At 39.8% G+C, this 24,459-nt stretch overlaps 2 protein-coding genes across 2 annotated transcripts; one reads left to right on the forward strand and one right to left on the reverse strand.

Moving 5' to 3' along the window:
- Positions 1-4,391: 4,391 nt before the first annotated feature.
- Positions 4,392-19,229, forward strand: LOC103505640 (lachesin-like). The gene is made up of 4 exons (XM_008469996.3): positions 4,392-4,434; positions 7,022-7,141; positions 17,482-17,652; positions 18,375-19,229. The coding sequence occupies exons 1-4, from the start codon at positions 4,392-4,394 to the stop codon at positions 18,605-18,607; spliced, it is 567 nt and encodes a 188-aa protein (XP_008468218.1). The 3' UTR covers positions 18,608-19,229.
- Positions 7,601-17,128, reverse strand: LOC103505631 (PDZ and LIM domain protein 7-like). The gene is made up of 4 exons (XM_008469985.3): positions 16,680-17,128; positions 9,004-9,047; positions 8,434-8,626; positions 7,601-7,971 (listed from the first exon to the last, which is right to left on the reverse strand). The coding sequence occupies exons 1-4, from the start codon at positions 16,889-16,891 to the stop codon at positions 7,695-7,697; spliced, it is 726 nt and encodes a 241-aa protein (XP_008468207.1). The 5' UTR covers positions 16,892-17,128; the 3' UTR covers positions 7,601-7,694.
- Positions 19,230-24,459: the final 5,230 nt, after the last annotated feature.

Consider the following 24,459-nt stretch of genomic DNA (forward strand, 5'->3'; position numbering starts at 1 on the left):
GTGATTATGTTCGCGGATTTCGCGATTATGTTCGCGGATTTCGCGATTATGTTCGCGGATTTTGCGATTATGTTCGCGGATTTGGCAATTATGTTCGCGGATTCGCGTCCCGAATCGACATTTTGGATATTTGGCAAGCCTACGTAGGTAGGTATATTTTACCAACAAAAAAGCTGCTTTATAAAAGTTGTTGAAGTGATTTCACCGCTCTTTATAAGTTCTTATTGGAAATCTATGCAAATGGGAGTTTATGGGGCTTTGAGCCTTCACAAATACCGTTTGAAGCCCTCAAATTGAGCCAGCCTATAGTTAGCTTCCAGGCTTAGACATCAACATTAACAAAACCAAACTTCTCATAGTGAGTAAAGAAACCATTGGTGGGGCCAACCTCTATATCAACCAGAAAAGAATCGAAAGAGTGACACCTTCTCATAGTGAGTAAAGAAACCATTGGTGGGGCCAACCTCTATATCAACCAGAAAAGAATCGAAAGAGTGACACATTACACTTACCTGGGGACCATTATCAATGAAAGATGGGATATGTCGCAAGAAATCAGATGTCGCATCGAGAAAGCCCGCTCAGTCTTCATAAGAATGAGTAACTTATTCAAAAGCCACAACTTGACTCTGGATACAAAACTCAGACTTCTTCGTTGTTACGTCTTCTCCGTCCTCCTGTTTGGCGTAGAAAGCTGGACAGTAACAAAAGAAACCACAAAAAAGCTTGAAGCGTTTGAACTATGGCTGTACAGGAGAATGCTGAAAATCCCGTGGACGCAAAAAGTCACCAACATCGAAGTACTCCGACGGATGAAGAAGGAGCCAGAGCTGGTAAACACAGTAAAATACCGCAAACTCGGATACCTCGGCCATATCATGAGGAACACGGAAAGATATGGTCTTCTCCAACAAATCTTGCAAGGTAAAATCAATAGCAAGAGAGGTCCCGGCAGAAGAAGAATCTCGTGGTTGGCTAACCTCAGAATCTGGTTCGACAAATCATCAGCCGAACTCTTCCGGATTGCCACCAACAAGATAAAAATAGCCATGATGATCGCCAACATTCAGAACGGATAGGCACCCAAAGAAGAAGAACCTTTTTCCAACTTCGTCATTGGAGCGTCTTTTTCCTGAAAAATAGGTATCATTTTTCACATATGAGCATCCTACCTTCATAGATATTTTTCTCCCTTAACTTTCCTATTTTCCAATTTGGATTTATTTATTATTTATTTTTCCTTCTTCTTTTCTGACGACGTGATTCTTGTGGCTCATGCTTATAATTTCGTTTTATTCTCTGTGTTCACAGGTATGTAATTTACTCACACTCCTACAAAAACACGTTGAACTTTTGGTAAGTCACTCATTTGTTATTAGTTTTTTTCCTCATTTTCAAACTGGTTTTGGATTGGAGACTATTAGATAAACTTGAACTCTATCTAAAAAGGAAGACATAGTAGAACGCAATAGGCGAATAACATCAGTGATTGTGAGAATGTTTACTTCAGCTGATTAGATAACAAGTCGGTCTGTCAACCAACCACCCAACCCTACCTGCAGGCGGCCTATAAATCTTTTGGGTAGGACAAAAAGTAAACAAAAGATTAAGAATGTAAACTAATTTAGATCAAGAATATAAACAAAGTTAGATTAAGACTATAAACTCATTTAGATTAACAAGAATGTAAACAAATTTAGATTAGTGCGAAAGAATCACAAAAGACGTAAAAGTCGCCCAAGTCAATCAACATCTCCCGGAACCCATAGTAAGTAAGTACCTAGGTAAGAAAGGATTTTTGCCGGGGGAAAAAATATAACATTATAATTTTGAAGAGGTTTGATAGAGGTGTGTTTGATTCCCGCCCGGGGCGGATTTTATCCAGAAGGGGCAAGGTTCGTTCTCGGAACGGCTGGCTTTCTCCTATCCTGTCTTCCTTCTCTCTTTGATTTCGGGACAATAAGACCTTAGCAGTATACAGTTCCCTCAATCAAACCTCTTCAAAAAGACTCTTGGCCATTTTGCGCATTCAACAATAGCTGATTGTCTATGCTAATACGTACCCAACTTATCCTCAAGTTATTCCTATTGGCAGGGGTGTGACACACTTAACAATGCTAGTCACACAGTCACATATCTCACAAGTGTACTATTTACAGCTTAGGAATTTCATAGATAATTTGTTTACACATTGCGATAGCTTTGTCAACACAAATACCGCATACAAGCTCGATGATTTGCTTACAAAATCGACGATTTTTGTAAACAAAAATACCGCAAGACTTACACAGAGTACACAGACTCGAAATTTTGCTTTCAAAATCGACATTGTTTGTAAACAACGCACACAAATTATACAATATACATGCTCTAAAATTTGATTACAAAATTGACAGTTTTTGTTAACAAAAATACCGCAGGACTTCACAAACTCGATAATGTGTTTGCAAAATCCATAGTCATCAAAAAAATTTGCTCAGCCCTAAGGGGAATTTACCCCCTATGAGATTGTGAGATTCCGCTTTGTGGAGGCCAAAGTGGAATCTCATTGGTTCAGCCGTGTTAACTATAAGAAAGTCGCTTAATAAAATACAGCTTTAGCTAAATAACGCAAGACTTAATAAACAAACTCGATAATTTGTTTACAAAATCGACAGTTTTTGTAAACAAAAATACCGCACGACTTATGCACGTAAGCTCTTGAAGTAGGCAAGGTGTGTGTGACACAAAACAAACAGCTTAACAAACCACTCCTATGTTTTCTATTCTATTCCATTCTATCCTATCCAATTCTATTCTATTCTATACTTCCTATCAATCACCTGGCGAATCTTCCCTATTGTTAGGAAAATACATAAATTATATCGTAAACTCGTAAAAACCATGGTTAACTTGAAGTTTGACGTAGGGAATTGCGTAGAATTTCCTTATTTTCAGATCTAACTCGTAACGTGGTAACTACTGTCGCTTATTATTTAATATTTGATGTTTTGATGCCTGTCTTGGTAGCGGTTACATTGTGGTTAAACGGTTGGTTAATAGGAGAACTTCTGGTTCGAATTCCAACTGGAGGCATGGGATTTCATTCTAATTTCTTTGGTATTTTGATCACATAATTGCAGCCTCCTTAATGTTTAAAGGTTAGTTAATTGATTGATTGATTAATTAAGTAGTCAATTCGAATACCTTGGACTACTACGTGTAACCCTACCCATGGCTTTTGGCCCAAAAGTCAAAAGTGTTTCGTTCTCAAGCATTCGGCCCGGGCAGAAACTGAACCCGCGACCTAGAGCTTACAAGGCAGGGTGCTCTACCCTCCTAGCTAACTAGGCTGGCCTGTATTTTTCCAATAAGGTGATTTTTTTTTTTTTTTAAGAGGTTTGACCGAGGAAAGTGTAACTTCTTCTTCTTTGAGTGCCTATCCGTTCCGAATGTTGGCGATCATCATGGCTATTTTTATCTTGTTGGTGGCAATCCGGAAGAGTTCGGCTGATGATTTGTCGAACCAGATTCTGAGGTTGGCCAACCACGAGATTCTTCTTCTGCCGGGACCTCTCTTGCTATTGATTTTACCTTGCAAGATTTGTTGGAGAAGACCATATCTTTCCGTGTTCCTCATGATATGGCCGAGGTATCCGAGTTTGCGGCATTTTACTGTGTTTACCAGCTCTGGCTCCTTCTTCATCCGTCGGAGTACTTCGATGTTGGTGACTTTTTGCGTCCACGGGATTTTCAGCATTCTCCTGTACAGCCATAGTTCAAACGCTTCAAGCTTTTTTGTGGTTTCTTTTGTTACTGTCCAGCTTTCTACGCCATACAGGAGGACGGAGAAGACGTAACATGGAATGGAAAGTAAAAAAGTGAAATAAACATTGGAAAGTTGAGATAAAGAAGGGGAAAGGTACCAAATGTAGGACAGGGCGGAATCAAGCTGTCACTCTTTTCTTTGCCCGCATTTTATCTGACATGAGGGATCAACGTGTTAAACTGAGAATCAAAAACCTCCCTCTCCGTCTCTTTCTTCCTTCTTTTCTCTCTCTCTCTCTCTCTCTCTCTCTCTCTCTCTCTTTTTCTAGTTGATATAGGAGTTGGCCCCACCAATGTTTCTTACTCACTATGAGCAGTGTAACTGCTAGTGCGCGTATCGTCCCGAGTGAACGAAGAGGAGAAGGAAGAGCAGAATAGGAGAAAGCCAGCCGTCTCCGAGACTGAACATTATCCCCATCAGGATAAAATCCCCGCCCGGGCGGAATCGAACCGCGGCCTCAGCGCTTACATAGGCAAGACGCACTACCAACCAAGCTAACTAGGCGCTGGCAAAGGAAGGTGATTAATAGTGAAAAGAATTCCTCATTTCCTCGAGTACCCCAGTACGGACAGGTACCAGAAAAATGCTTACGTACGAAGCATTGAAGATTATCAACGTGCCTGTTAGTAAGGTACTTACTAGGAAATCATTTCACTGAATTATGTAAGAGAAACACTCGTAAGTGAGTGTTACCTGTGAGAAATTCCTCAATCAAGTGACATAGGTTACATGTCTATTGCATCCGACTTTACGTAGGTCAGGTATGTAATTATTTACATAATTATATACGAACTTATTTACATAATCCCAATTATGATATCTCTAATCTTATCAGGGTCTTTCACATAGGGGGAGCGGGGTTCCATTTGATCAATGATCCAGGCTTCTTAAGAGCGCCAGTCGTGCATTTGATCCAATATAAAGTATGTAATATGAAATGAGCTAAACGTCTTCTTCTTTTCTCTTGCCTTTTCCCGTGCTCAGACAGGGTCGGCGTTTTTCGTCAGCCCTCAATCAGCCCTAGGGTGTTTTTTTGGGCTGTTTGTACAAAATTTTATGAGGGGATGCCCTTCGCACTCGATCTTTACTAATTCTTTAGCGAGGGGAAAAAACAACGGACTTTACGTAGGTCAGGTATGTAATTAATTACATAATTATATAAGTACGTACTTATGTACATAATCCCAAATATGATATCTCTAATCTTATCAGGGTCTTTCACATAGGGGGAGGGGGGTCCCATTTGATCCATGATCCAGGCTTCTTAAGAGCGCCAGTCGTGCATTTGATCCAATATAAAGTATTATGAAATGAGCTCTTCTTCTTTTCTCTCGCCTTTTCCCGTGCTCAGACGGGGTCGGCGTTTTTCGTCAGCCCTCAATCAGCCCTAGGGTGTTTTTTTTTGGGCTGTTTGTACAAAATTTTATGAGGGGATGCCCTTCGCACTCGATCTTTACTAATTCTTTAGCGAGGGGAAAAAACAACAACCGTAAGGTGACAGAACGGTGACGGAACGTATCCTTGACGGATAAAGTGTTCGTGTACCTTTAGCCCGAAAGTCTGATTAAGCTTTGAACGGGCCTGAATCTTACCATCCATTATACGTATAGTAGTCGATGTAATGGATTACAATGACTAGTGACTACTCTATTGCATAGGGGTTTTCATACGTAGATCACTTAAGTACGTTATGCGTACACCTGAAGGATATTTTTACAGTCAATATTAATAAATAACTACTATGTAGTATGTACATAGTAGTTGGACTATAACTTCTATGAGGTCAGTTTCTGTGACCAGTAAGGTTCTCAGTTTCTTTCTGAGTTCTCTGACGTCATTAGTTATAACAACATGATCTTCTTCGTCATTAATAAATATACATAGGTATGGTTTGTAATTATGTATAGTATGTAATATTATGTATTATTAGTATTATGTTTTTACGTGGACAATTTGAGTTTTTCAGCATAAATTGTCTTTATTTATGACTCCCCATGGTCGTAAATTTTGTGTCAAATAAATCTTTTTGAAGACCCGTTGAAAAATAAACAAAATGATGGTGTGGAACGTATAGACAAACAAGGGGGTTTTCGAGTTATTTTTCAAGTGGTAAAAAATAGGAAAACTGTTGAGATGGCCTTGATTTCTGTGTTTTACTTTGACCAGTCACAGATTCGCAACACAATATTCGCGGAGAAAAAAAACGACCTAAGCGATTAGCGAATCTAGGTTACCTATACTAATCGAGAGAGAAAAAACTGCTGCAATCTCCAAAGGGTTAGGCAAAAAAACATTCAATTCAGAGCCGGAAATACGAAACTCGAGGGCAGCATCGAAACTTAACGGATGATTAATTCAAAATCTCTCTTCCTTCCTCTTTGTCCAAAATATCCCTCCGATTCCCCCTTCATTTTCCAAAAAATCCCTTTTCCCCTCGCCAAAAACTCCCTTTTTCTCTCCTCACCAATATATCCCTCTCTCTCTCCCTATCAGCCTCAATAATTTTATCTCTTCCTGCTTTTCTATCTCTATCTCTCTCTAGTTGGATCACTTTTTTGCAATACTCAAATGATCTCTCCCTCTTTTTCTCCCTTTCCCTTTTCTCTCTCTCTCTCTCTCTCTCCCCCTCTTCCTTCCTCTCTTTCTCTCTCGTCCCCTTTTTTGACCTTTATTTTTGTATCTGCTATCTTTTGATTTACCTCACCCTCCTTTCTCTCTCACACATACCCTCCTTTCCCCCCTCTCTCTCTCTCTCTCTCTCTCTCTATCTCTGTCTGTTTTTCAAATTTCAAAATGATCACTCTGCTCATAAATAATACAGGGTGGCTCAAGTCGGATTGCCTTCGGAAATTACAATATACAGGGTGTATACTTTGAGGAGATGTGGATCTAGAGGATACCACTGGGGTAGGAATAATACTAACGTCCTGGTCTAATGAAAAACAGAATCAGATTTTTCGAGCATAGAAGATGCACTCTAAAAATTGAACAAAGCCAAAAAGGACAGGTTGAACATCACTAACTCCTAAGGCTTTTAGTTTTTAGTAACGCTGATATTCGCTGATAATTATAAGCTACCCGTTTCCTCAGCTACACCCAAAGAAGTGATATTGCCATATTCAGCTGATACTTTTTCTTAAAATTTTAGGTATTATCCTGATTATTATTTTGACAATAGTAATCAGATTACCCTCTTTCCTTCTCTTTTTCCAGTTCACCCTCTCATCCAGGTGCCAAATCAGCTAGTGGGTGCCCCTCTGGGTACCAATGTAACTTTGCAATGTCATGTAGAAGCCTCTCCCAAAGCCATCAACTACTGGACAAGGGAATCAGGTGAGAGACTCGGGAGGATCTTGGTAGATTCGTAGAAGCAACCCATCCTTTATGGCTATTTGCCCCCTACACCTAAGTCTCAGGTGGGCTTTTGGTAAGATTGGCCACTCATGCGACCGCCAGGACGTGTGTGGCGGGAGAAGCTTCTGACTTCTACGACTCTCAGACGGTCTGAAAACGGAAGCTTTTTCCGCCCCACACATTCCGTCGGTCAGACAGATCTAGGACAATCTAGGTCTGTCGGAGCGTCAATGGACCGATAAGGGCGACATTGATTGAATCAGGTACACCTTCATAACCTCTGATGAAGTGATTCTCACATCGAAATGTTTGCCCTTTAGCCAGACACCTAGGAGCAGCCTAAAGATAGAAACACACTACCAGATAGAAATTCGAGGAAACGAAATCCTTCTATGTAAGATTTTATCTTAGTTTGTTATGAGTTTAATAACAGTTAAATGTAAAGTGCAGAACATTAGATTTTATGCAATCTGATCTACAATTCGTCACTCAGTTACAGAAAGAGGTTTCAATTTACTCAGGAGGATACTTCTCACACGGAGCAAATGTCTACTTGTGACGTCATGAATGCCTGATTTAACATGCCCGACAGCAGACCACTCAGTCCACAACTGTCCTCAACTCTAACAGTCCAAAACTTCTCGTCTTGTAGTCCACTGGGAGATGCCTCAACAGCTGTATCCGCCATCTTGGATTTGTCCGCCATATTGGATAGGAAGCATGCGGTGCAGAAGGCACAATCGTCTCGTTGATAATAGCCACCGCGGTTGAGCAGCGGTATGCCGCATAGGGAACAGACGAAGTGATACCTGGAAAACGGAAGATCTGGAATCGTACTAGAGTTCTAACTCTCGTTCTCGCCACAGAAGAGAAAGTTGTAGAGTTGGAGAAATAGGACGCCAGATAAACGAGGCAAAATCCTTTTTGTGGGAACTTTGAAGGAAATGTCATACTAATACTACATATTATGTGCCCAAACAAAAAGGTGTTGTTTCGAAGGGGTGGTGTCAGTCATTTATGATTGACGTAGTATTCAAAGTTGAACACTGTTGTTAGTTCATCCCCGTCCAAGTACAGTTAGTCAGGCGAACAGAAAAATGACCTAGAAGTCTATACTCTGATGGACCCTAAGCCTAAACTGACTAAAATCTCTACAATACAAATCCTATAGATTGCAGTAAATTTCCAACTTAGGTAAGCCAAGGGGTCAAGAGCACTGACTCCCAACCCGGAGATGCCACAAACCCTGGCCGAGGAGGAAATAATAATACCTGTGCCAAGTCTGGCCAAGGGCAGCCACAACCACGCCCTCAATGGGCAAACCACAGTCCGCACATTTCTTCAGGAATAGCTCAGCATAATCCTGACGACAATAGGGGACACCTTGGTGTACATGGAAGCGGGCATCCCGAAGAACACACCGGCAGTGGTAACAACGGAAGTGTTCTGGATGCCAGGAGTGACCTAGAAATCGGGAAAAGTGGAGGAAACTCAGCCCACAATAAATTTCACAAAAATAAAATTCCTTAGCATTTAGACTTGGAATTCTAAAAGTCTTAGACCGACTAGTCCCTTTACACTTCACACCAACAGTTTAACAGGCATTAAAATTTTATGAAAACCCTGACTTAGTTGTCATAATTGAGAACTAGGTACCACTAACATTGAGTGCATTCAGCTTTTGTGAGGACAGTATTATTTTATGGAGCTCCTCCTCAAAAATAGGCTACCAAAGTGGAGCGGAGAGTATCGAGCTCATATTTATGTAGAAGGAACCAATGGATTGAAACCGTACAGAGCTGAGACCATAAAGCTCTGTGCTCTCCTGTTTTTAGCCTTACCTAGAGCTTTGACCAGGTCTCCGGTAATGGGGGCGTGACAGCCAATACAACATTTTCTCGTTTATAAACGTTTAGCAAAGTGGAAGAGCAAACTGATGAAAGCATGACAAATTTAAACAAGTTAAGAACAAATTCTGATATATAGAGGTACCTAATTTTGAAGTTAAAAAACGCGTCCCGAATTTTTTCTGGGACAAAAACGGAAATTCGGGACAAAACGCCCCAAAAGAGTCAAGTCTGCCAGCCTAGTTAGCTTAGTTGGTAGCGCGTCTGCCTTGTAAGCGCTAGGCCGCGGGTTCGATTCCCGCCCGGGGCGGATTTTATCCTGATGGGATAATGTTCGTTTTCGGAACGGCTGGCTTTCTCCTATCCTGTCTTCCTTCTGTCTTCAATTTCGAGACGATAAGACCTACGCTGTTAGGCCAGCCACTCACTATCAGGTAGACCTGACAGATACACCTGATCAGGCCCGACTGTCAGGTCTACCTGATAGTGTATACGCTCATCAAGTATCACGTGGACCTGACAGGCGGACCTGATCGGGTGTACTTCTTAGGTCTACCTGATGGTGTGTGTGTGTGCTCATCAGGTATCAGGTAGACCTGAAAAGCGGACCTGATCAGGTGCACCTGTCAGGTCTACTTGATAGAGTTGATAGTGAGTGGCTGACCTTAAGTCGCAAATCTGATTACTGCCCGGGCCGAACGTTATCCTAAACAGATAAGGATCGTTCTCGGAACGGCTGGCTTTCTCCTAGGCTGTCTTCTTTCTCGTTGTTACAATTCCCTCTACAAAAAAGTGAAGTTCCTAGATAAAGTTAACATCAGTATAGTCCTAAGTATGAGTCCAGCTCTCTCCTCTCTCTCTCTCTCTTCCGCTTTCTCCCTCCCCCTCTTCTCCCTATTTCCCGTTTTCTCCCCCCTCCCCCTCTGCCTTTTTCTCCCTCTCTCTCTCTCTCTCCCTCTCCAGAGGGGAAGGTTTACATGGTAGCTGAGTATCAATAAACTATCTATGATTCCCTGATTGTCTCCCCCCCCCCCCCCCCCCCCCCCCCCCCTTCCTCTCTCTCTCTCATCTTTGAGAGGTCGTCTACCCCGTTCAGAATTGTCTATGCCAATTCTCAAAGTAAAAGCTGTTCTCAAAGTATTAAGGGTACGTGAAATTAATACATTTTTCCAAAGTGCATTATAGGAGCCTACTGCTCCATTGAGAGGTCGTCTACCCCGTTCAGAATTGTCTATGCCAATTCTCAAAGTAAAAGCTGTTCTCAAAGTATTAAGCATTTCTCAAATTGTCCGTTTTTAGATCAATTGGGCCACACTGTAGATTTTAATAAAGAACCCAGGACTCCAGCGTCTCAAGACAAGTGTGGAACTGTGAAAGCAACTACCGAGTTTGATGGAAAAGCGGTCTCTTGGGTCCAATGCTGAGAAATACAACGCCAAAGAGTGGAGTCTCAGGTATTGCATATTTATGAATAGGACAATAGGTATGTATTGTATAGTGTTAAGGGATGGACTTTTAGCTTATGGTGAAAATGCTTCTAATAGCAATGGCCTCCATCATCGATGATGTATACCTCTAACATAGTCATGGAGTCTCGGGTATTGCATATTTATGAATAGGTAGGTATTGTATAGTGTTAAGGGATGGACTTTTAGCTTATGGTGAAAATGCTTCTAGCAATGGCCTCCATCATCGATGATGTATACCTCTAACATAGTCAGCCCTTGAGATCTGTATCTCAAACTTTTTCCAATCTCTCAAAAACCTTGCAGCTTTATTGTTTGTTAATGTACTGGTACCTTTAATTTCTCACGTAGCTTTCATTTATTAAAGGAAAAGAAATTAGAAACAATGTCCAAATTGTTATATTCTATCTAATAATAAATGATGAACACACTATTTTATTTACATTGATTAACTGGCCTTTTTATTGTAGAACATTAAATTTACACCAAACACAAAATCTTTTTTACTTTTTTCATCGTCGCTCTCCTCTCCTGACTAACCTAACCTCCAGCGTCACGGTTTTATGACTGACGTCATGGTCTCTTGTGATTGGCTGATGACAGAATGCGGAAGTGAAACATGATACATACGTAGATATTATCACACAAATTTAATTTGAAATTTCATAGTGCCCAGAGAGAGAACATTAGAAATCCCAAGTCCCAAGTGTGGGTAATTTTTCACTTTGTCTACCAGAGGTGTTAGGTAATGAACCTTCCTCTATTTCTATTTAAGCCCCCCGCGGGTCTCAAGCCATGATAAAGAATTAAATTCATCTATTATTTGTTGCTGAGATGCTACCTAACGCTCGGGAATGATTCGAACCAGAGGTGTTTGATAATCAACCTTCCTCTATTTCTATTTAATTCCCTGTAAGACCCCCGCGGGTCTCAAGCCATGATAAAGAATTAAATTCATCTATTATTTGTTGCTGAGATGCTACCTAACGCTCGGGAATGATTCGAAGATAATTCATGATTAGAAATAGAAATATCTAACTGTAAATCTACCATCAATGGCCTTCACACAGTTTCGAAAAAGAAAAGTGTCGTAAGGAGCCTAGTGTGTTTGAAAGCACCTCAAAATAAATAAGTTACCTACAATACAGATTACCCACCGAATGGTAGATACTTAGATACCTATACCTACATAGGTATTGATGACCATCGATTATTTATTTGACACCCGCACACCCGCATAGGCCGTCATGGGATACAACAAGTACTACAAGCAGGATATTTTCACTTTTTGTGTAAAGAACTTTAAGTACCTATCTATTTTTAATAGGCCGTCATGGGATACAACAAGTACTACAAGCAGGATATTTTCACTTTTTGTGTGAAGAACTTTAAATACCTATCTATTTTTAAGAATGTCAGAAATTTAAATGATTTTAAAATGAATTTCAAAGTGAGCTTACCAAATGTAGATATTCCACCTTAATTATTGAAATATGCCTAGTCTCTATGTATCAATAACGATTACTGTCAATTGGCATTTCTATGGGTAATTTAACTATAGTTAGAAAGCTGCCTGAATACATCTTTACATACTAACATACTGGATATCATAGCTGAGAGAACAATAGGTATAATAATATCTGAATAAGGAGTCGATGAATTAGTAAGACCAAGTCTGATATAAGGATATTACATTATGGGTACCAAGCACAAGTGTTTTTAAGAATGTCAGAAATTTAAATAATTTTAAAATGAATTTCAAAGTGAGCTTACCAAATGTAGATATTCCACCTTAGTTATTGAAATATGCCTAGTCTCTATGTATCAATAACGATTACTGTCAATTGGCATTTCTATGGGTAATTTAACTTTAGTTAGAAAGCTGCCTGAATACACCTTTACATACTAACATACTGGATATCATAGCTGAGAGAACAATATAATAATATCTGAATAAGGAGTCGATGAATTAGTAAGACCAAGTCTGATATAAGGATATTACATTATGGGTACCAAGCACAAGTGTGTAATGTCAGTCAAAAAATCAAATAAAATAAACTGTTTATGGATACGCTAGATACACCTACTTACGAGTCGAATATCGAAATTTGTTAAGGAGTATTGGTAATTTTTTGATATACCTACTAGTTTCATAATCCTTAAAACCACTACCATCTAATAATTTGTACGATTATGTTCTGTTTGTATTATTTTGAGTCGGATGTAGGTCGAATCGAAATGAAGATTTATCTTTCAGATGCAAATAAGAACAAAAGAAACTGCATCATTTGAAAACCAGACAGTATGTCCTGTTTGTATTATTTCGAGTTTCGAGTCGGATGTAGGTCGAATCGAAATGAAGATTTATCTTTCAGATGCAAATAAGAACAAAAGAAACTGCATCATTTGAAAACCAGACAGCACCTACTTACGAGTCGAATATCGAAATTTTTGTTAAGGAGTATTGGTAATTTTTTGATATACCTACTAGTTTCATAATCCTTAAAACCACTACCATCTAATAATTTGTTCTGTTCTGTTTGTATTATTTTGAGTCGGATGTAGGTCGAATTGAAATGAAGATTTATCTTGATTTATCTTTCAGATGCAAATAAGAACAAAAGAAACTGCATCATTTGAAAACCAGACAGTGTCAAATGGTTCTAGCTCAAAGTAATGCAGAGTAAAGGTATTTATGTGCTATATTATGGTAGGAGTGGACTTTACATCAGGCCCGATGATCAGGGGGGTTCCGGTCCCATGCCCCCAGGATACGCTAGATACCTACACCTACTTACGAGTCGAATATCGAAATTTGTTAAGGAGTATTGGTAATTTTTTGATATACCTACTAGTTTCATAATCCTTAAAACCACTACCATCTAACAATTGGTACGAGCATGTCCTGTTTGTATTATTTTGAGTCGGATGTAGGTCGAATTGAAATGAAGATTTATCTTTCAGATGCAAATAAGAACAAAAGAAACTGCATCATTTGAAAACCAGACAGTGTCAAATGGCTCTAGCTCAAAGTAATGTAGAGTAAAGGTATTTATGTGCTATATTATGGTAGGAGTGGACTTTACATCAGGCCCGATGATCAGGGGGGTTCCGGTCCCATGCCCCCTTGCCCAGGCTTGTCAAAGGAACCTGATTTCTTCAAATTTGTCATCGAAAATTTTGTCAAAAGAGAACGAATGTACCATCAAAGTCGAGGAGGTTATTTGTCTGGTTATTGTTCCATACAAAATTTCAGAATGTTTACTTCTCAAATCATCTAGGAAGTCATTTTTTCCCACGGAGAACCATGTTTTATTAAACAATCAAATCTTGCGTTCTTATTGGGATACCCTTTAGTTAGCTCCAAGGCCGGTTGTGTCCGGCCCTGCTTTACATGGCTAATCGTGACCCTGACACTCTCACACCACACACCCTGGTCCAAAGTCCAAGTAGAAAATGTTTACTTCTCAAATCAACTAGGAAGTCAATTTTTTTTCCACGGAGAACCATGTTTTATTAAACAATCAAATCTTGCGTTCTTATTGGGATATACCCTTAGTTAGCTCCGAGGCCGGTTGTGTCCGGCCCTGCTTTACATGGCTAATCGTGACCCTGACACTCTCACACCACACACCCTGGTCCAAAGTCCAAGTAGAACTTAGCTGACATACTGTCAGAGATCTATTAGTAGCTATATACATACATTGTATTTGTGAAAGCACACACACATACGGTCAGAATCAAGAACACTCTTACTTCCAACATGTGAACCTTCTGATCATCGAGGGGGCGAAGTTTTGCCTAACGACATAGACCTCTGAAGGTACAAACACACTCACGTCACGTCACGTGAGCTCAAGTGATGTGATAGTAGTGTGTCTGTCCTGAATGAAATTACCTACAATATTATGGGAAAACTTTGAACTACATCTTTCTGACTCCCCGCATGAGCTCACGTGACGTGACGAGTGTGTTTCTACCTTGGGATTCCAGATTTTCGGTCTCAGACGGATCTTTCAATGATTCTGTTCTGGGGGTTTAGGACTAACAGGGGGTTGAAAAACATCCCTCTTTGATAAAATTACAAACGGATCTTTCAATGATTCTGTTCTGGAGGTTTAGGACTAACAGGGGGTTGAAAAACATCCCTCCTCGATAAAATTACAATTACAACTAATGATAGCGTTAAGAGGAAGGCTAGTTTTCAACCACCATCGGTGTACTCCAAAAGTACAACTTACGGACGGATCTTTCAGTGATTCTGTTCTGGGGGTTTAGGACTAACAGGGGGTTGAAAAACATCCCTCCTCGATAAAATTACAATTACAACTAATGATAGCGTTGAGAGGAAGGCTAGTTTTCAACCACCATCAGTTTACTCCAAAAGTACAACTTACGATTAAGTTCGTATGTACCTACCTACCAAACTGCTTTTAATAATACAAAATAAATGTCCTCGGACCTAGTCCTATAATGTCCATGTGTGAAATTAGTTCAAAGACAAAAGAAATGTGATCCGTTCAGTCGGCAGAAGTAAAAGGCTTCACCAGACTTTACGACCTTGAATAGGTAAAGTTCTTTGAAAAAAGAATATACCAAACCTTAAAATGTCTCTAAGATAGCGAAATGATATGTCTAGCTATGCAAGATACAGGCTGTTCAGTAGAGCCGGGAGCCGTAGTCGTGGAAAATGCCACACTACAATTTGGAAAATGGGACATAATTAGGTAATGGAGACCTTGGAAGGGGGAAGAGTAGTTTTTAAGCAATTGAGTAGCTCCGTAAACCGCATCGTCCGGGACTAACGTTGTTTGTGAAGGTATTTCGTAGATTCGTATGAGACTAACCCATCTTTTGGGGCTGTTTGCCCCAAAGTGGGCTTTTTGTGTATGGAGTGAAGTTAATGTGAACGTATAATATCGGTGGCTTAGTTTGACCCACATTATACTTTAGTACCTACCTACCTACAGGATAGAATCAATAACATCAATATGCATTTTCCCTCACTTGAAGCATTTATTGAAACATTTATAGTATTTGTTTCACGCAACCTTTTCCTCATGATCTCAGGCGTGTGCCACTATTGTGGTCAAATTCTCAAATTATATTGAGGATAAAATTCCATACCTCGGCTGGGATTGAACCAACGCCCTCCTGTTTACCAGGCGAGCGCCTTGACCACTACACCACCGAGGCAGGTAGACCACCTTTAAGGATGGAATTTTTCTAGATGAGCCGTATTTTCCTTTCAGAATTTCCCCTCTTCTAAAGCTCATTCCCCTCTCTTGGCGTGATAACGATCGCAATCGGAAATGCAGGATCGTTTCCGCTTTCCGAAATTAAAATACAATTTAGCTATCTCTATGATAGGACAATCCTGTCCTAGATTCAACTGAATTTCCCCTCTTCTAAAGCTCATTCCCCTCTTTTGGAGTGATAACGATCGCATTCGGAAATGCAGGATCGTTTCCGCTTTCCGAAATTAAAATACAATTTAGCTATCTCTATGATAGGACAATCCTGTCCTAGATTCAACTGAACAGTCGACAAAGCTCTTTTTTTTTCAAGAGGTTTGACAGAGGGAACTGTAACTGCTATGGTCTTATCGTCCCGAAATCGAAGAGAGAAGGAAGACAGGATACAGAATAAGTGTAAATTTTATAAACAAAAAATCTTGCTAAAAAAAACTAGTACCTGGTAGGTACAGTTGTTTCAAATTAATATGAAATAAAAGGGGGGCGGTTAAATTCATTTTTTTTTTTTTAAGAGGTTTGACAGAGGGAACTGTAACTGCTATGGTCTTATCGTCCCGAAATCGAAGAGAGAAGGAAGACAAAATAGTAACTGGTAGGTACATAAATGTAGGCATACAAATCTGAATAAGTAGGTGTATAGGTAGATACTGGATACCTATAAAGGTACCTAATCATAGGTGTAGAGCTTTATTTAAACTGTCAGCTTAGAACACTATGTCAACAGTTTGATGGGTACCACTTCTTCCTTTCCACTGGGTTAAGGGTGTCATTCTAAAATCCTGCTAGTGCGTCAGTAAGAGTAGGTAGGTATTGTAATCTGTTTACCGTTTCATTAAAACTACCTACATGGAATTGATTTTTTTTTTTAAGAGGTTTGACAGAGGGAACTGTAACTGCTATGGTCTTATCGTCCCGAAATCGAAGAGAGAAGGAAGACGCGTGACAGCCATGGCATATTGGAGAGTTGGAGTCACCTTCACTATTGATGTAGATAGGACGGGGGTTGAGGCGTTGGATGATGGGAGGGGGAGGATCACTTGAAGGACAGGGTTGATGTTTGCGACGTTTGGCTTGAAGAGACATGGTGGGGTTGGTATGAGACTTGGCTTGATGATGAAGAGACATGGTCGGATTTCCATGAGGCTTGGTTTGGGTTGGCATGATTTTTCTTGAGCCAGGTTAGGGTTAGGGTGTGAAGGGGTATTATGGCGTTAAAGGTTCAATTGTTACATCGTGATTTGTGCGAAACTACTATTCTTGACTCCGGTGAAGACGTATGTTTTTAATGTAAAATGGTGATTTGAAGGATTTAGAAAGTTGATTTAGGTCTGTTTTTGAGCATCGCGTAGCGTCGGTCGGGTTTTATAAGGTATCTGATTCAGAGCCACTCAATTTGACCAAATTGATCTTCCGTCACAGATCCAAAATACAAAATGATTGTTGATAAAACGGGTTGGGTAACGGTCTTAATGAAAAAGAGTTGTTCTGTGGCAGTTTTCGGTGTGGCTTACAAATGAGTTTTTTTTTTTTTTTTTTTGTCTGAATCTGTCGAATCCGGATACCTACTTGAATTCATCAAATCCAGATTCATTGGGTTCAAAAAAAAATAATAATAATAATAATAAATAATAAAAAATAACCCTAGATTTCTAGTTATTTCTTTCTTCCTTCTCCTTCTCTTTTGTCAGACAAGAGACGAAAGTTTTTTTGCCTCAATCATAACTTTTCCCTCTTCTTATACCTCCCACCAGGTGACATGATCATTCAGAACGACAAGTACATCATGCAAGAGTACAGCAATGTCTACTATAGTGTGTACATGAAGTTGACCATCTGTCGGCTGAGCAAGGCAGACCTGGGCGGGTACAAGTGCATCTCGAAGAATTCTATTGGGGATGCCGAAGGCAGTATACGAATTTATGGTGAGTGATGGAAGGTAACCACAAAAAAGGCCAGCCATTATCTGGAGACCTGATCAGGTCCGCCTGTCAGCTGTACCTTGGTACCTTCTTGATTGGTGAGGGTAACGCATCCGTTACGTTGCCCAGAAGTTACATGTCCCTCGAAGTACCATCCATTATGTTCTCAAGAGGTTCCATGATACTGGATTTCACAATAGAAGACCTGGAAAAAGAAGAAAAGTGCTTAAAACCGCACAAAATGGCCGTTCCGTCGGTTCCCAGGCACTCGAAAATTGTTGCGCCACTGCTTTTAACGTCCGCCAGGGGCTCCAGGATGTAAGAAAAGTCCGTTTGAATGACTGACCTGAGAGAATAAGGTTAAAGGAGAATAACTTGACTGTTAAAAGGCCCCACAGGGCCCCAGAATTGCCCGCACATAACCGAAGAGTTTTGTTAGAATATGCCCGCGACCATGTGGATTGGACACCCGCTCAATGGGGCAATGCTTTGTTTTCAGACGAGACCAGAGTGAGTCTCAAAGGTCAAGAGGTCCATATGGAACTCTTAGACATACTCTGGACTTGTCCGAAAATAAAACATTGCCCCATTGAGCGAGTGTCCAATCCACATGGTCGCGGGCATATTCCAACCGAACTCTTCGGTTAAGTGCGGGCAATTCTGGGGCCCTGTGGGGCCTTTTAAGACCAAGGAACATAACTTCCTGTCTCTCCTTCTCATTTCAGAGGTGGACCTGTCCAAGAGGAAACACCTCCTGGACGTCACTGCCAAGTCGTCCAATCACAATCGCATCCTCAGTGAGATCGAATTCGAGATAGAAGGAGTAGGCGGCTCAGACGGTGATAGGAACGGGAGTAGTCTCTACATCGATATTATTGAACCTAACCGAGCCGCCGGCGTCAAGAGCCGCTGGGTGATGCTGGTTCTGTGTAGTTTGCTGATGAGGAGGTGGTGGTAATTCATGGGAAAGTTTACCTCGCAGACAAGCGCCCATCAGGCTGAATTCTCCACGGATCATTTGATGCGACTTTTTAAAGATTTGATTTGAATATCGAGAGTAATCATGCGTCAGTTTCTATTGGAAAAATTAGTCATAAAAATATGTAATGATAATGAAGTGTCAGTTTGCCCGCCACTCACGCTCAGACAATCTGACCGACCGCGGACTCATTGACCTGGGTCTGTCAGACTGTTGGAACATGGGGGTCTGTTAGACAGTTGGGAAAAATCCGAGACCTAAGTCTCTCAGACGGTCTGACAGACATAGGTCTCTACATTTTTCTCCTACTCACGCTTAGAGCAGGTCTGTCAGACGAATTAGCGTGAGTGAGGGGCATTATATGGAATGAGACCATGTATTGTAAGCAATCATTCCATGTCACTGCTTCTTGTAGAGAGTGGAAGCCCTACTTCAGTCAAAAACTCCACTACATCAAATCAATGTCGGGTATCTAAGCAATTACATCCCCGACAAAACCTGTGGTTGGGCGGAAGAGCTCCTTTTTCCTTTTAGAGAATCCTGCCACATTAAATAATGAACAGAAAGTTGTTTCTCTCAGGAGCTCAGGACATTACTGCAGATTCTGCCGAACTGCGATATAGGACAAACCTGTAATATCCAACAATATCTAGTTAATTCATGTATGTAATACTGTTATAGCTGTTTTAACTGCTGAAAAAGTACTCAAAGTACACAAACTTTGTTTATAAAATTATCTGGTATTTTATGTTTATACATACTTAATTTATTAAAATAAATTAGATCCCCCTCCAATAAATAAAATAATCGATTGCAAATAATACTTTTAAGACTGTAAAATAAATCATGGTGTTGGTTTATTTTCTATCTTTAGACGGGGACTAGGTACCTAATGTCGATAGACTTTGGATGACGGTAGAGTAATAATAATAATAATAATAATAATAATAATAATAATAATAATAATAATAATAATTATATACATACATTGTATTTGTGAAAGCACACACACATACGGTCAGAATCAAGAACACTTTTACTTCCAACATGTGAACCTTCTGATCATCGGTATATAGGTACATACATTGTATTTGTGAAAGCACACACACATACGGTCAGAATCAAGAACACTTTTACTTCCAACATGTGAACCTTCTGATCATCGAGGGGGCGAAGTTTTGCCTAACGACATAGACCTCTGAAGGTACAAACACACTCACGTCACGTCACGTGAGCTCAAGTGATGTGATAGTATAAGTGTGTCTCTCCTGAATGAAATTACCTACAATATTATGGGAAAACTTTGAACTACATCTTTCTGACTCCCCGCATGAGCTCACGTGACGTGACGTGACGAGTGTGTTTCTACCTTGGGATTCCAGATTTTCGTTCTCAGACGGATCTTATGAGCTCAAGTGATGAGATAGTAGTGTGTCTGTCCAATATTATGGGAAAACTTTGAACTACATCTTTCTGACTCCCCGCATGAGCTCACGTGACGTGACGAGTGTGTTTCTACCTTGGGATTCCAGATTTTCGGTCTCAGACGGATCTTTCAATGATTCTGTTCTGGGGGTTTAGGACTAACAGGGGGTTGAAAAACATCCCTCTTTGATAAAATTACAATTACAACTAATGATAGCGTTAAGAGGAAGGCTAGTTTTCAACCACCATCGGTGTACTCCAAAAGTACAACTTACGATTAAGTTCGTATGTACCTACCTACCTACCTACCAAACTGCTTTTAATAATACAAATAAAATGTACTCGGACCTAGTCCTATAATGTCCATGTGTGAAATTAGTTCAAAGACAAAAGAAATGTGATCTGTTCAGTCGGCAGAAGTAAAAGGCTTCACCAGACTTTACGACCTTGAATAGGTAAAGTTCTTTGAAAAAAGAATATAAAACGGCTTTTAATAATACAAAATAAATGTACTAGGACCTAGTCCTATACTGTCGATGTGAGAAATTAGTTCAAAGACAAAACAAATGTGATCTGTTCAGTCGGCAGAAGTAAAAGGCTTCACCAGACTTTACGACCTTGAATAGGTAAAGTTCTTTGAAAAAAGAATATACCAAACCTTAAAATGTCTCTAAGATAGCGAAATGATATGTCTAGCTATGCAAGATACAGGCTGTTCAGTAGAGCCGGGACCCGTAGTCGTGGAAAATGCCACACTACAATTTGGAAAATGGGACATAATTAATGGAGACTTTGGAAGAGGGAAGAGTAGTCTTTAAGCAATTGAGTAGCCCCGTAAATCGCATCGTCCGGGACTAACGTTGTTTGTGAAGGTATTTCGTAGATTCGTATGAGACTAACCCATCTTTTAGGGCTGTTTGCCCCAAAGTGGGCTTTTTGTGTATGGAGTGAAGCTAATGTGAACGTATAATATGGGTGGCTTAGTTTGACCCACATTATACTTTAGTACCTACCTACCTACAGGATAGAATCAATAACATCATTAGGTAATGGAGACCTTGGAAGGGGGAAGAGTAGTTTTTAAGCAATTGAGTAGCTCCGTAAACCGCATCGTCCGGGACTAACGTTGTTTGTGAAGGTATTTCGTAGATTCGTATGAGACTAACCCATCTTTTGGGGCTGTTTGCCCCAAAGCTAATGGAGACTTTGGAAGAGGGAAGAGTAGTTTTTAAGCAATTGAGTAGCTCCGTAAATCGCATCGTCCGGGACTAACGTTGTTTGTGAAGGTATTTCGTAGATTCGTATGAGACTAACCCATCTTTTGGGGCTGTTTGTGTATGGAGTGAAGTTAATGTGAACGTATAATATGGGTGGCTTAGTTTGACCCACATTATACTTTAGTACCTACCTACCTACAGGATAGAATCAATAACATCACCCCAAAGTGGGCTTTTTGTGTATGGAGTGAAGTTAATGTGAACGTATAATATCGGTGGCTTAGTTTGACCCACATTATACTTTAGTACCTACCTACCTACAGGATAGAATCAATAACATCAATATGCATTTTCCCTCACTTGAAGCATTTATTGAAACATTTATAGTACCTATTTGTTTCACGCAACCTTTTCCTCATGATCTCAGGCGTGTGCCATAAGTAACACACTTCTGCCATTACTGTCATGAATACATTTTCTTGTTTCACGCAACCTTTTCCTCATGATCTCAGGCGTGTGCCATAAGTAACACACTTCTGCCATTACTGTCATGAATACATTTTCTTACACACATTCATGTTAGTTCAAGGCGAAATCTTACTGGAAGAAAAATTGGGTTACCTACAAAGAAGCTACATAAATTCGATTTTTTTACTTTCAGAGGCATAATACTTCATACCTATTGAATAATTTCTGAATGTCCAGGTAGGTATAGGTAGATGCCAGCTAGGTAATGAGTTTGTCCTATTACATGTAGAGATACCTGTCTCGGTGAGGGATGTAAAAGTAAAGGCACTCCGCTGATAATCAGGAGGGTAAGGGTTCAATCCCAGCCAAAGAGCTCTCTTCATACCTATTGAATAATTTCTGAATGCCCAGGTAGGTATAGGTAGATGCCAGCTAGGTAATGAGTTTATCCTATTAAATGTAGAGATATCTGTCTCGGTGAGGGATGTAAAAGTAAAGGCACTCCGCTGATAATCAGGAGGGTAAGGGTTCAATCCCAGCCAAAGAGCTCTGAGGACTACTTCATACCTATTGAATAATTTCTGAATTGGACATTCAGGTATAGGTAGATGCCAGCTAGGTAATGAGTTTGTCCTATTAAATGTAAAGATACCTGTCTCGGTGAGGGATGTAAAAGTAAAGGCACTCCGCTGATAATCAGGAGGGTAAGGGTTCAATCCCAGCCAAAGAGCTCTGAGGACTAGGAGGAAAATGCCACAAGCTTTAATTTCGCCCAAGATACGAACGGATTTGCAGAGAGATAAACTAAATTCAAAATGATCAAGCTAAAACTTGAACCTTATTCAATCAATACCAAAATTGAGTAATTATTGTTGAAACGAAATAGATTAAGTCATTAAGTTCACAATACTTTTGGAACGTGCTATACGTCGTTGACTTTTATTGAACGGAATATTTGAATAATTCCAGTTAGGTAAAATGTAAATGCCACAAGCTTTAATTTCGCCCAAGATACGAACGGATTTGCAGAGAGAACTAAATTCAAAATGGTCAAGAGTCATTATTGTTGAAACGAAATAGATTAAGTCATTAAGTTCACAATACTTTTGGAGCGTGCTATACGTCGTTGACTTTTATTGAACGGAATATTTGAATAATTCCAGTTAGGTAAAATGTTGTTACGGGCAACAAACGGCTTGGGCTCGATTTTCGAAAATGTTAAAAACCAACCCTTTTTGAACCTTATTCAATAGTTCAGGGTCACTCGAGTGCCAAGGAATTTGTGTCATGATTATAATGATTGTGATAATGTGTAATGTCTAGGTTCCTATTATGTTTGTATTGCATACAATGTATCACGTACAATTGTACATACATATCCTAAGTCGTTCTGTTTGGTAGAATGTATCATTGTAAAAGTCAGTAAGAGTCTCTAAGGAAGGTAGGTTCCTACTAACTTATTAGCGTCTGAGTTCTGAATGTTTATGCTAGTATCATTGTAAAAGTCAGTAAGAGTCTCTAAGGAAGGTAGGTTCCTACTAACTTATTAGCGTCTGAGTTCTGAATGTTTATGCTAATGTTCTGACATCGAACATATCTATAGCTACAACCTACACACGCGCCTAGTGTCAAGATGTTAGATTAATTCACTCTTAAGGAGATAGAACCTAATACCTAAAGGAAGATACTCCTACTACGAGTATTAAATAGTAACTGGTAGGTACATAATGTAGGCATACAAATCTGAATAAGTAGGTGTAGGTAGATACTGGATACCTATAAAGGTACCTGATCATAGGCATAAATAGAGCTTTATTTAAACTGTCTGCTCAGATCAAGATGTCCCACTATTAGCGTATTTTCCTTTCATAATGTTAATGTTAATGCACATTGGCTTAATTCGAATTTTTCTTTCTCAAATGTTAATGTAGATTAACTAGGCTAAGGGATTATTAAGTTTTAGAGTTACTGATTTCACCAAATCTCGTATAAGCTTAACCCAATTTTTGGAGCTGTTGCCCCTACAACTAAGCCCTCAGAGTGGGCTTTTTGTGTATGTCACCGAATCTCTGAAAGTGTTCGTAGTTCCTACCAATGATGATCTAAAGTTCCGATACTTTACGAGGAGGACGTAATGTGACAGTCATCTCACGAGATTTCATTACCAATCGACAGAAATCCCAATCGAGTGAGCAACCTCCCAGACAAAACACACAAAAGAATAACTGTATACTGATGAATCTGTAGAACTTGTATGAATCTAGTGACTAGTACACGAGAGCTATCAGTTTTTCAATAGAAAACCATCTCAGAAAATAGAGTTCGACACTTTTTTTCTCTCTCGTCTTTTGTGTTGCAAACAGTGGCGGAAAGTACAATGGGATTGTAGATGTTCTATAAATAAAATTGTTTTTTGATAATCGTGAAATATTTAAAAAATAATTCAGATAAAAATAAGAATATATCTAATATTTTTATCAAGACAATTACGATTAAAAGTTTTTATATTGGTGAGCTTTCGATGTCACTCAGGACATCATCTTCAGACCAAGATAGATGTTGACTCTATCGCAGCACTGCAGCAGGAGTAGAGTACCACTAGAGTCAACATCTATCTTGGTCTGAAGATGATGTCCTGAGTGACATCGAAAGCTCACCAATCTTACACGTTCAGTCTTTTCATTTCTTTAGGTACTTTCTATAGGCATCCTGTCATCGTTC

The sequence above is a fragment of the Diaphorina citri genome, unplaced genomic scaffold (genome assembly GCF_000475195.1).
Source record: "Diaphorina citri unplaced genomic scaffold, Diaci psyllid genome assembly version 1.1 scaffold187, whole genome shotgun sequence".
Classification (NCBI taxonomy): domain Eukaryota; kingdom Metazoa; phylum Arthropoda; class Insecta; order Hemiptera; family Psyllidae; genus Diaphorina; species Diaphorina citri.

Coding starts and splice junctions, on each gene's coding strand:
- LOC103505640 (XM_008469996.3), top strand. CDS start 4,392: ATGCTTACGTACGAAGCATTGAAGATTATCAACGTGCCTGTTA. Junction 4,435..7,021: donor GATTATCAACGTGCCTGTTA/GTAAGGTACTTA, acceptor CTCTTTTTCCAG/TTCACCCTCTCATCCAGGTG. Junction 7,142..17,481: donor CTACTGGACAAGGGAATCAG/GTGAGAGACTCG, acceptor ACCTCCCACCAG/GTGACATGATCATTCAGAAC.
- LOC103505631 (XM_008469985.3), bottom strand. CDS start 16,891: ATGCCAACCCAAACCAAGCCTCATGGAAATCCGACCATGTCTCTTCAT. Junction 9,048..16,679: donor TCCAACTCTCCAATATGCCA/TGGCTGTCACGC, acceptor AAAATGTTGTAT/TGGCTGTCACGCCCCCATTA. Junction 8,627..9,003: donor AGACCTGGTCAAAGCTCTAG/GTAAGGCTAAAA, acceptor CCCGATTTCTAG/GTCACTCCTGGCATCCAGAA.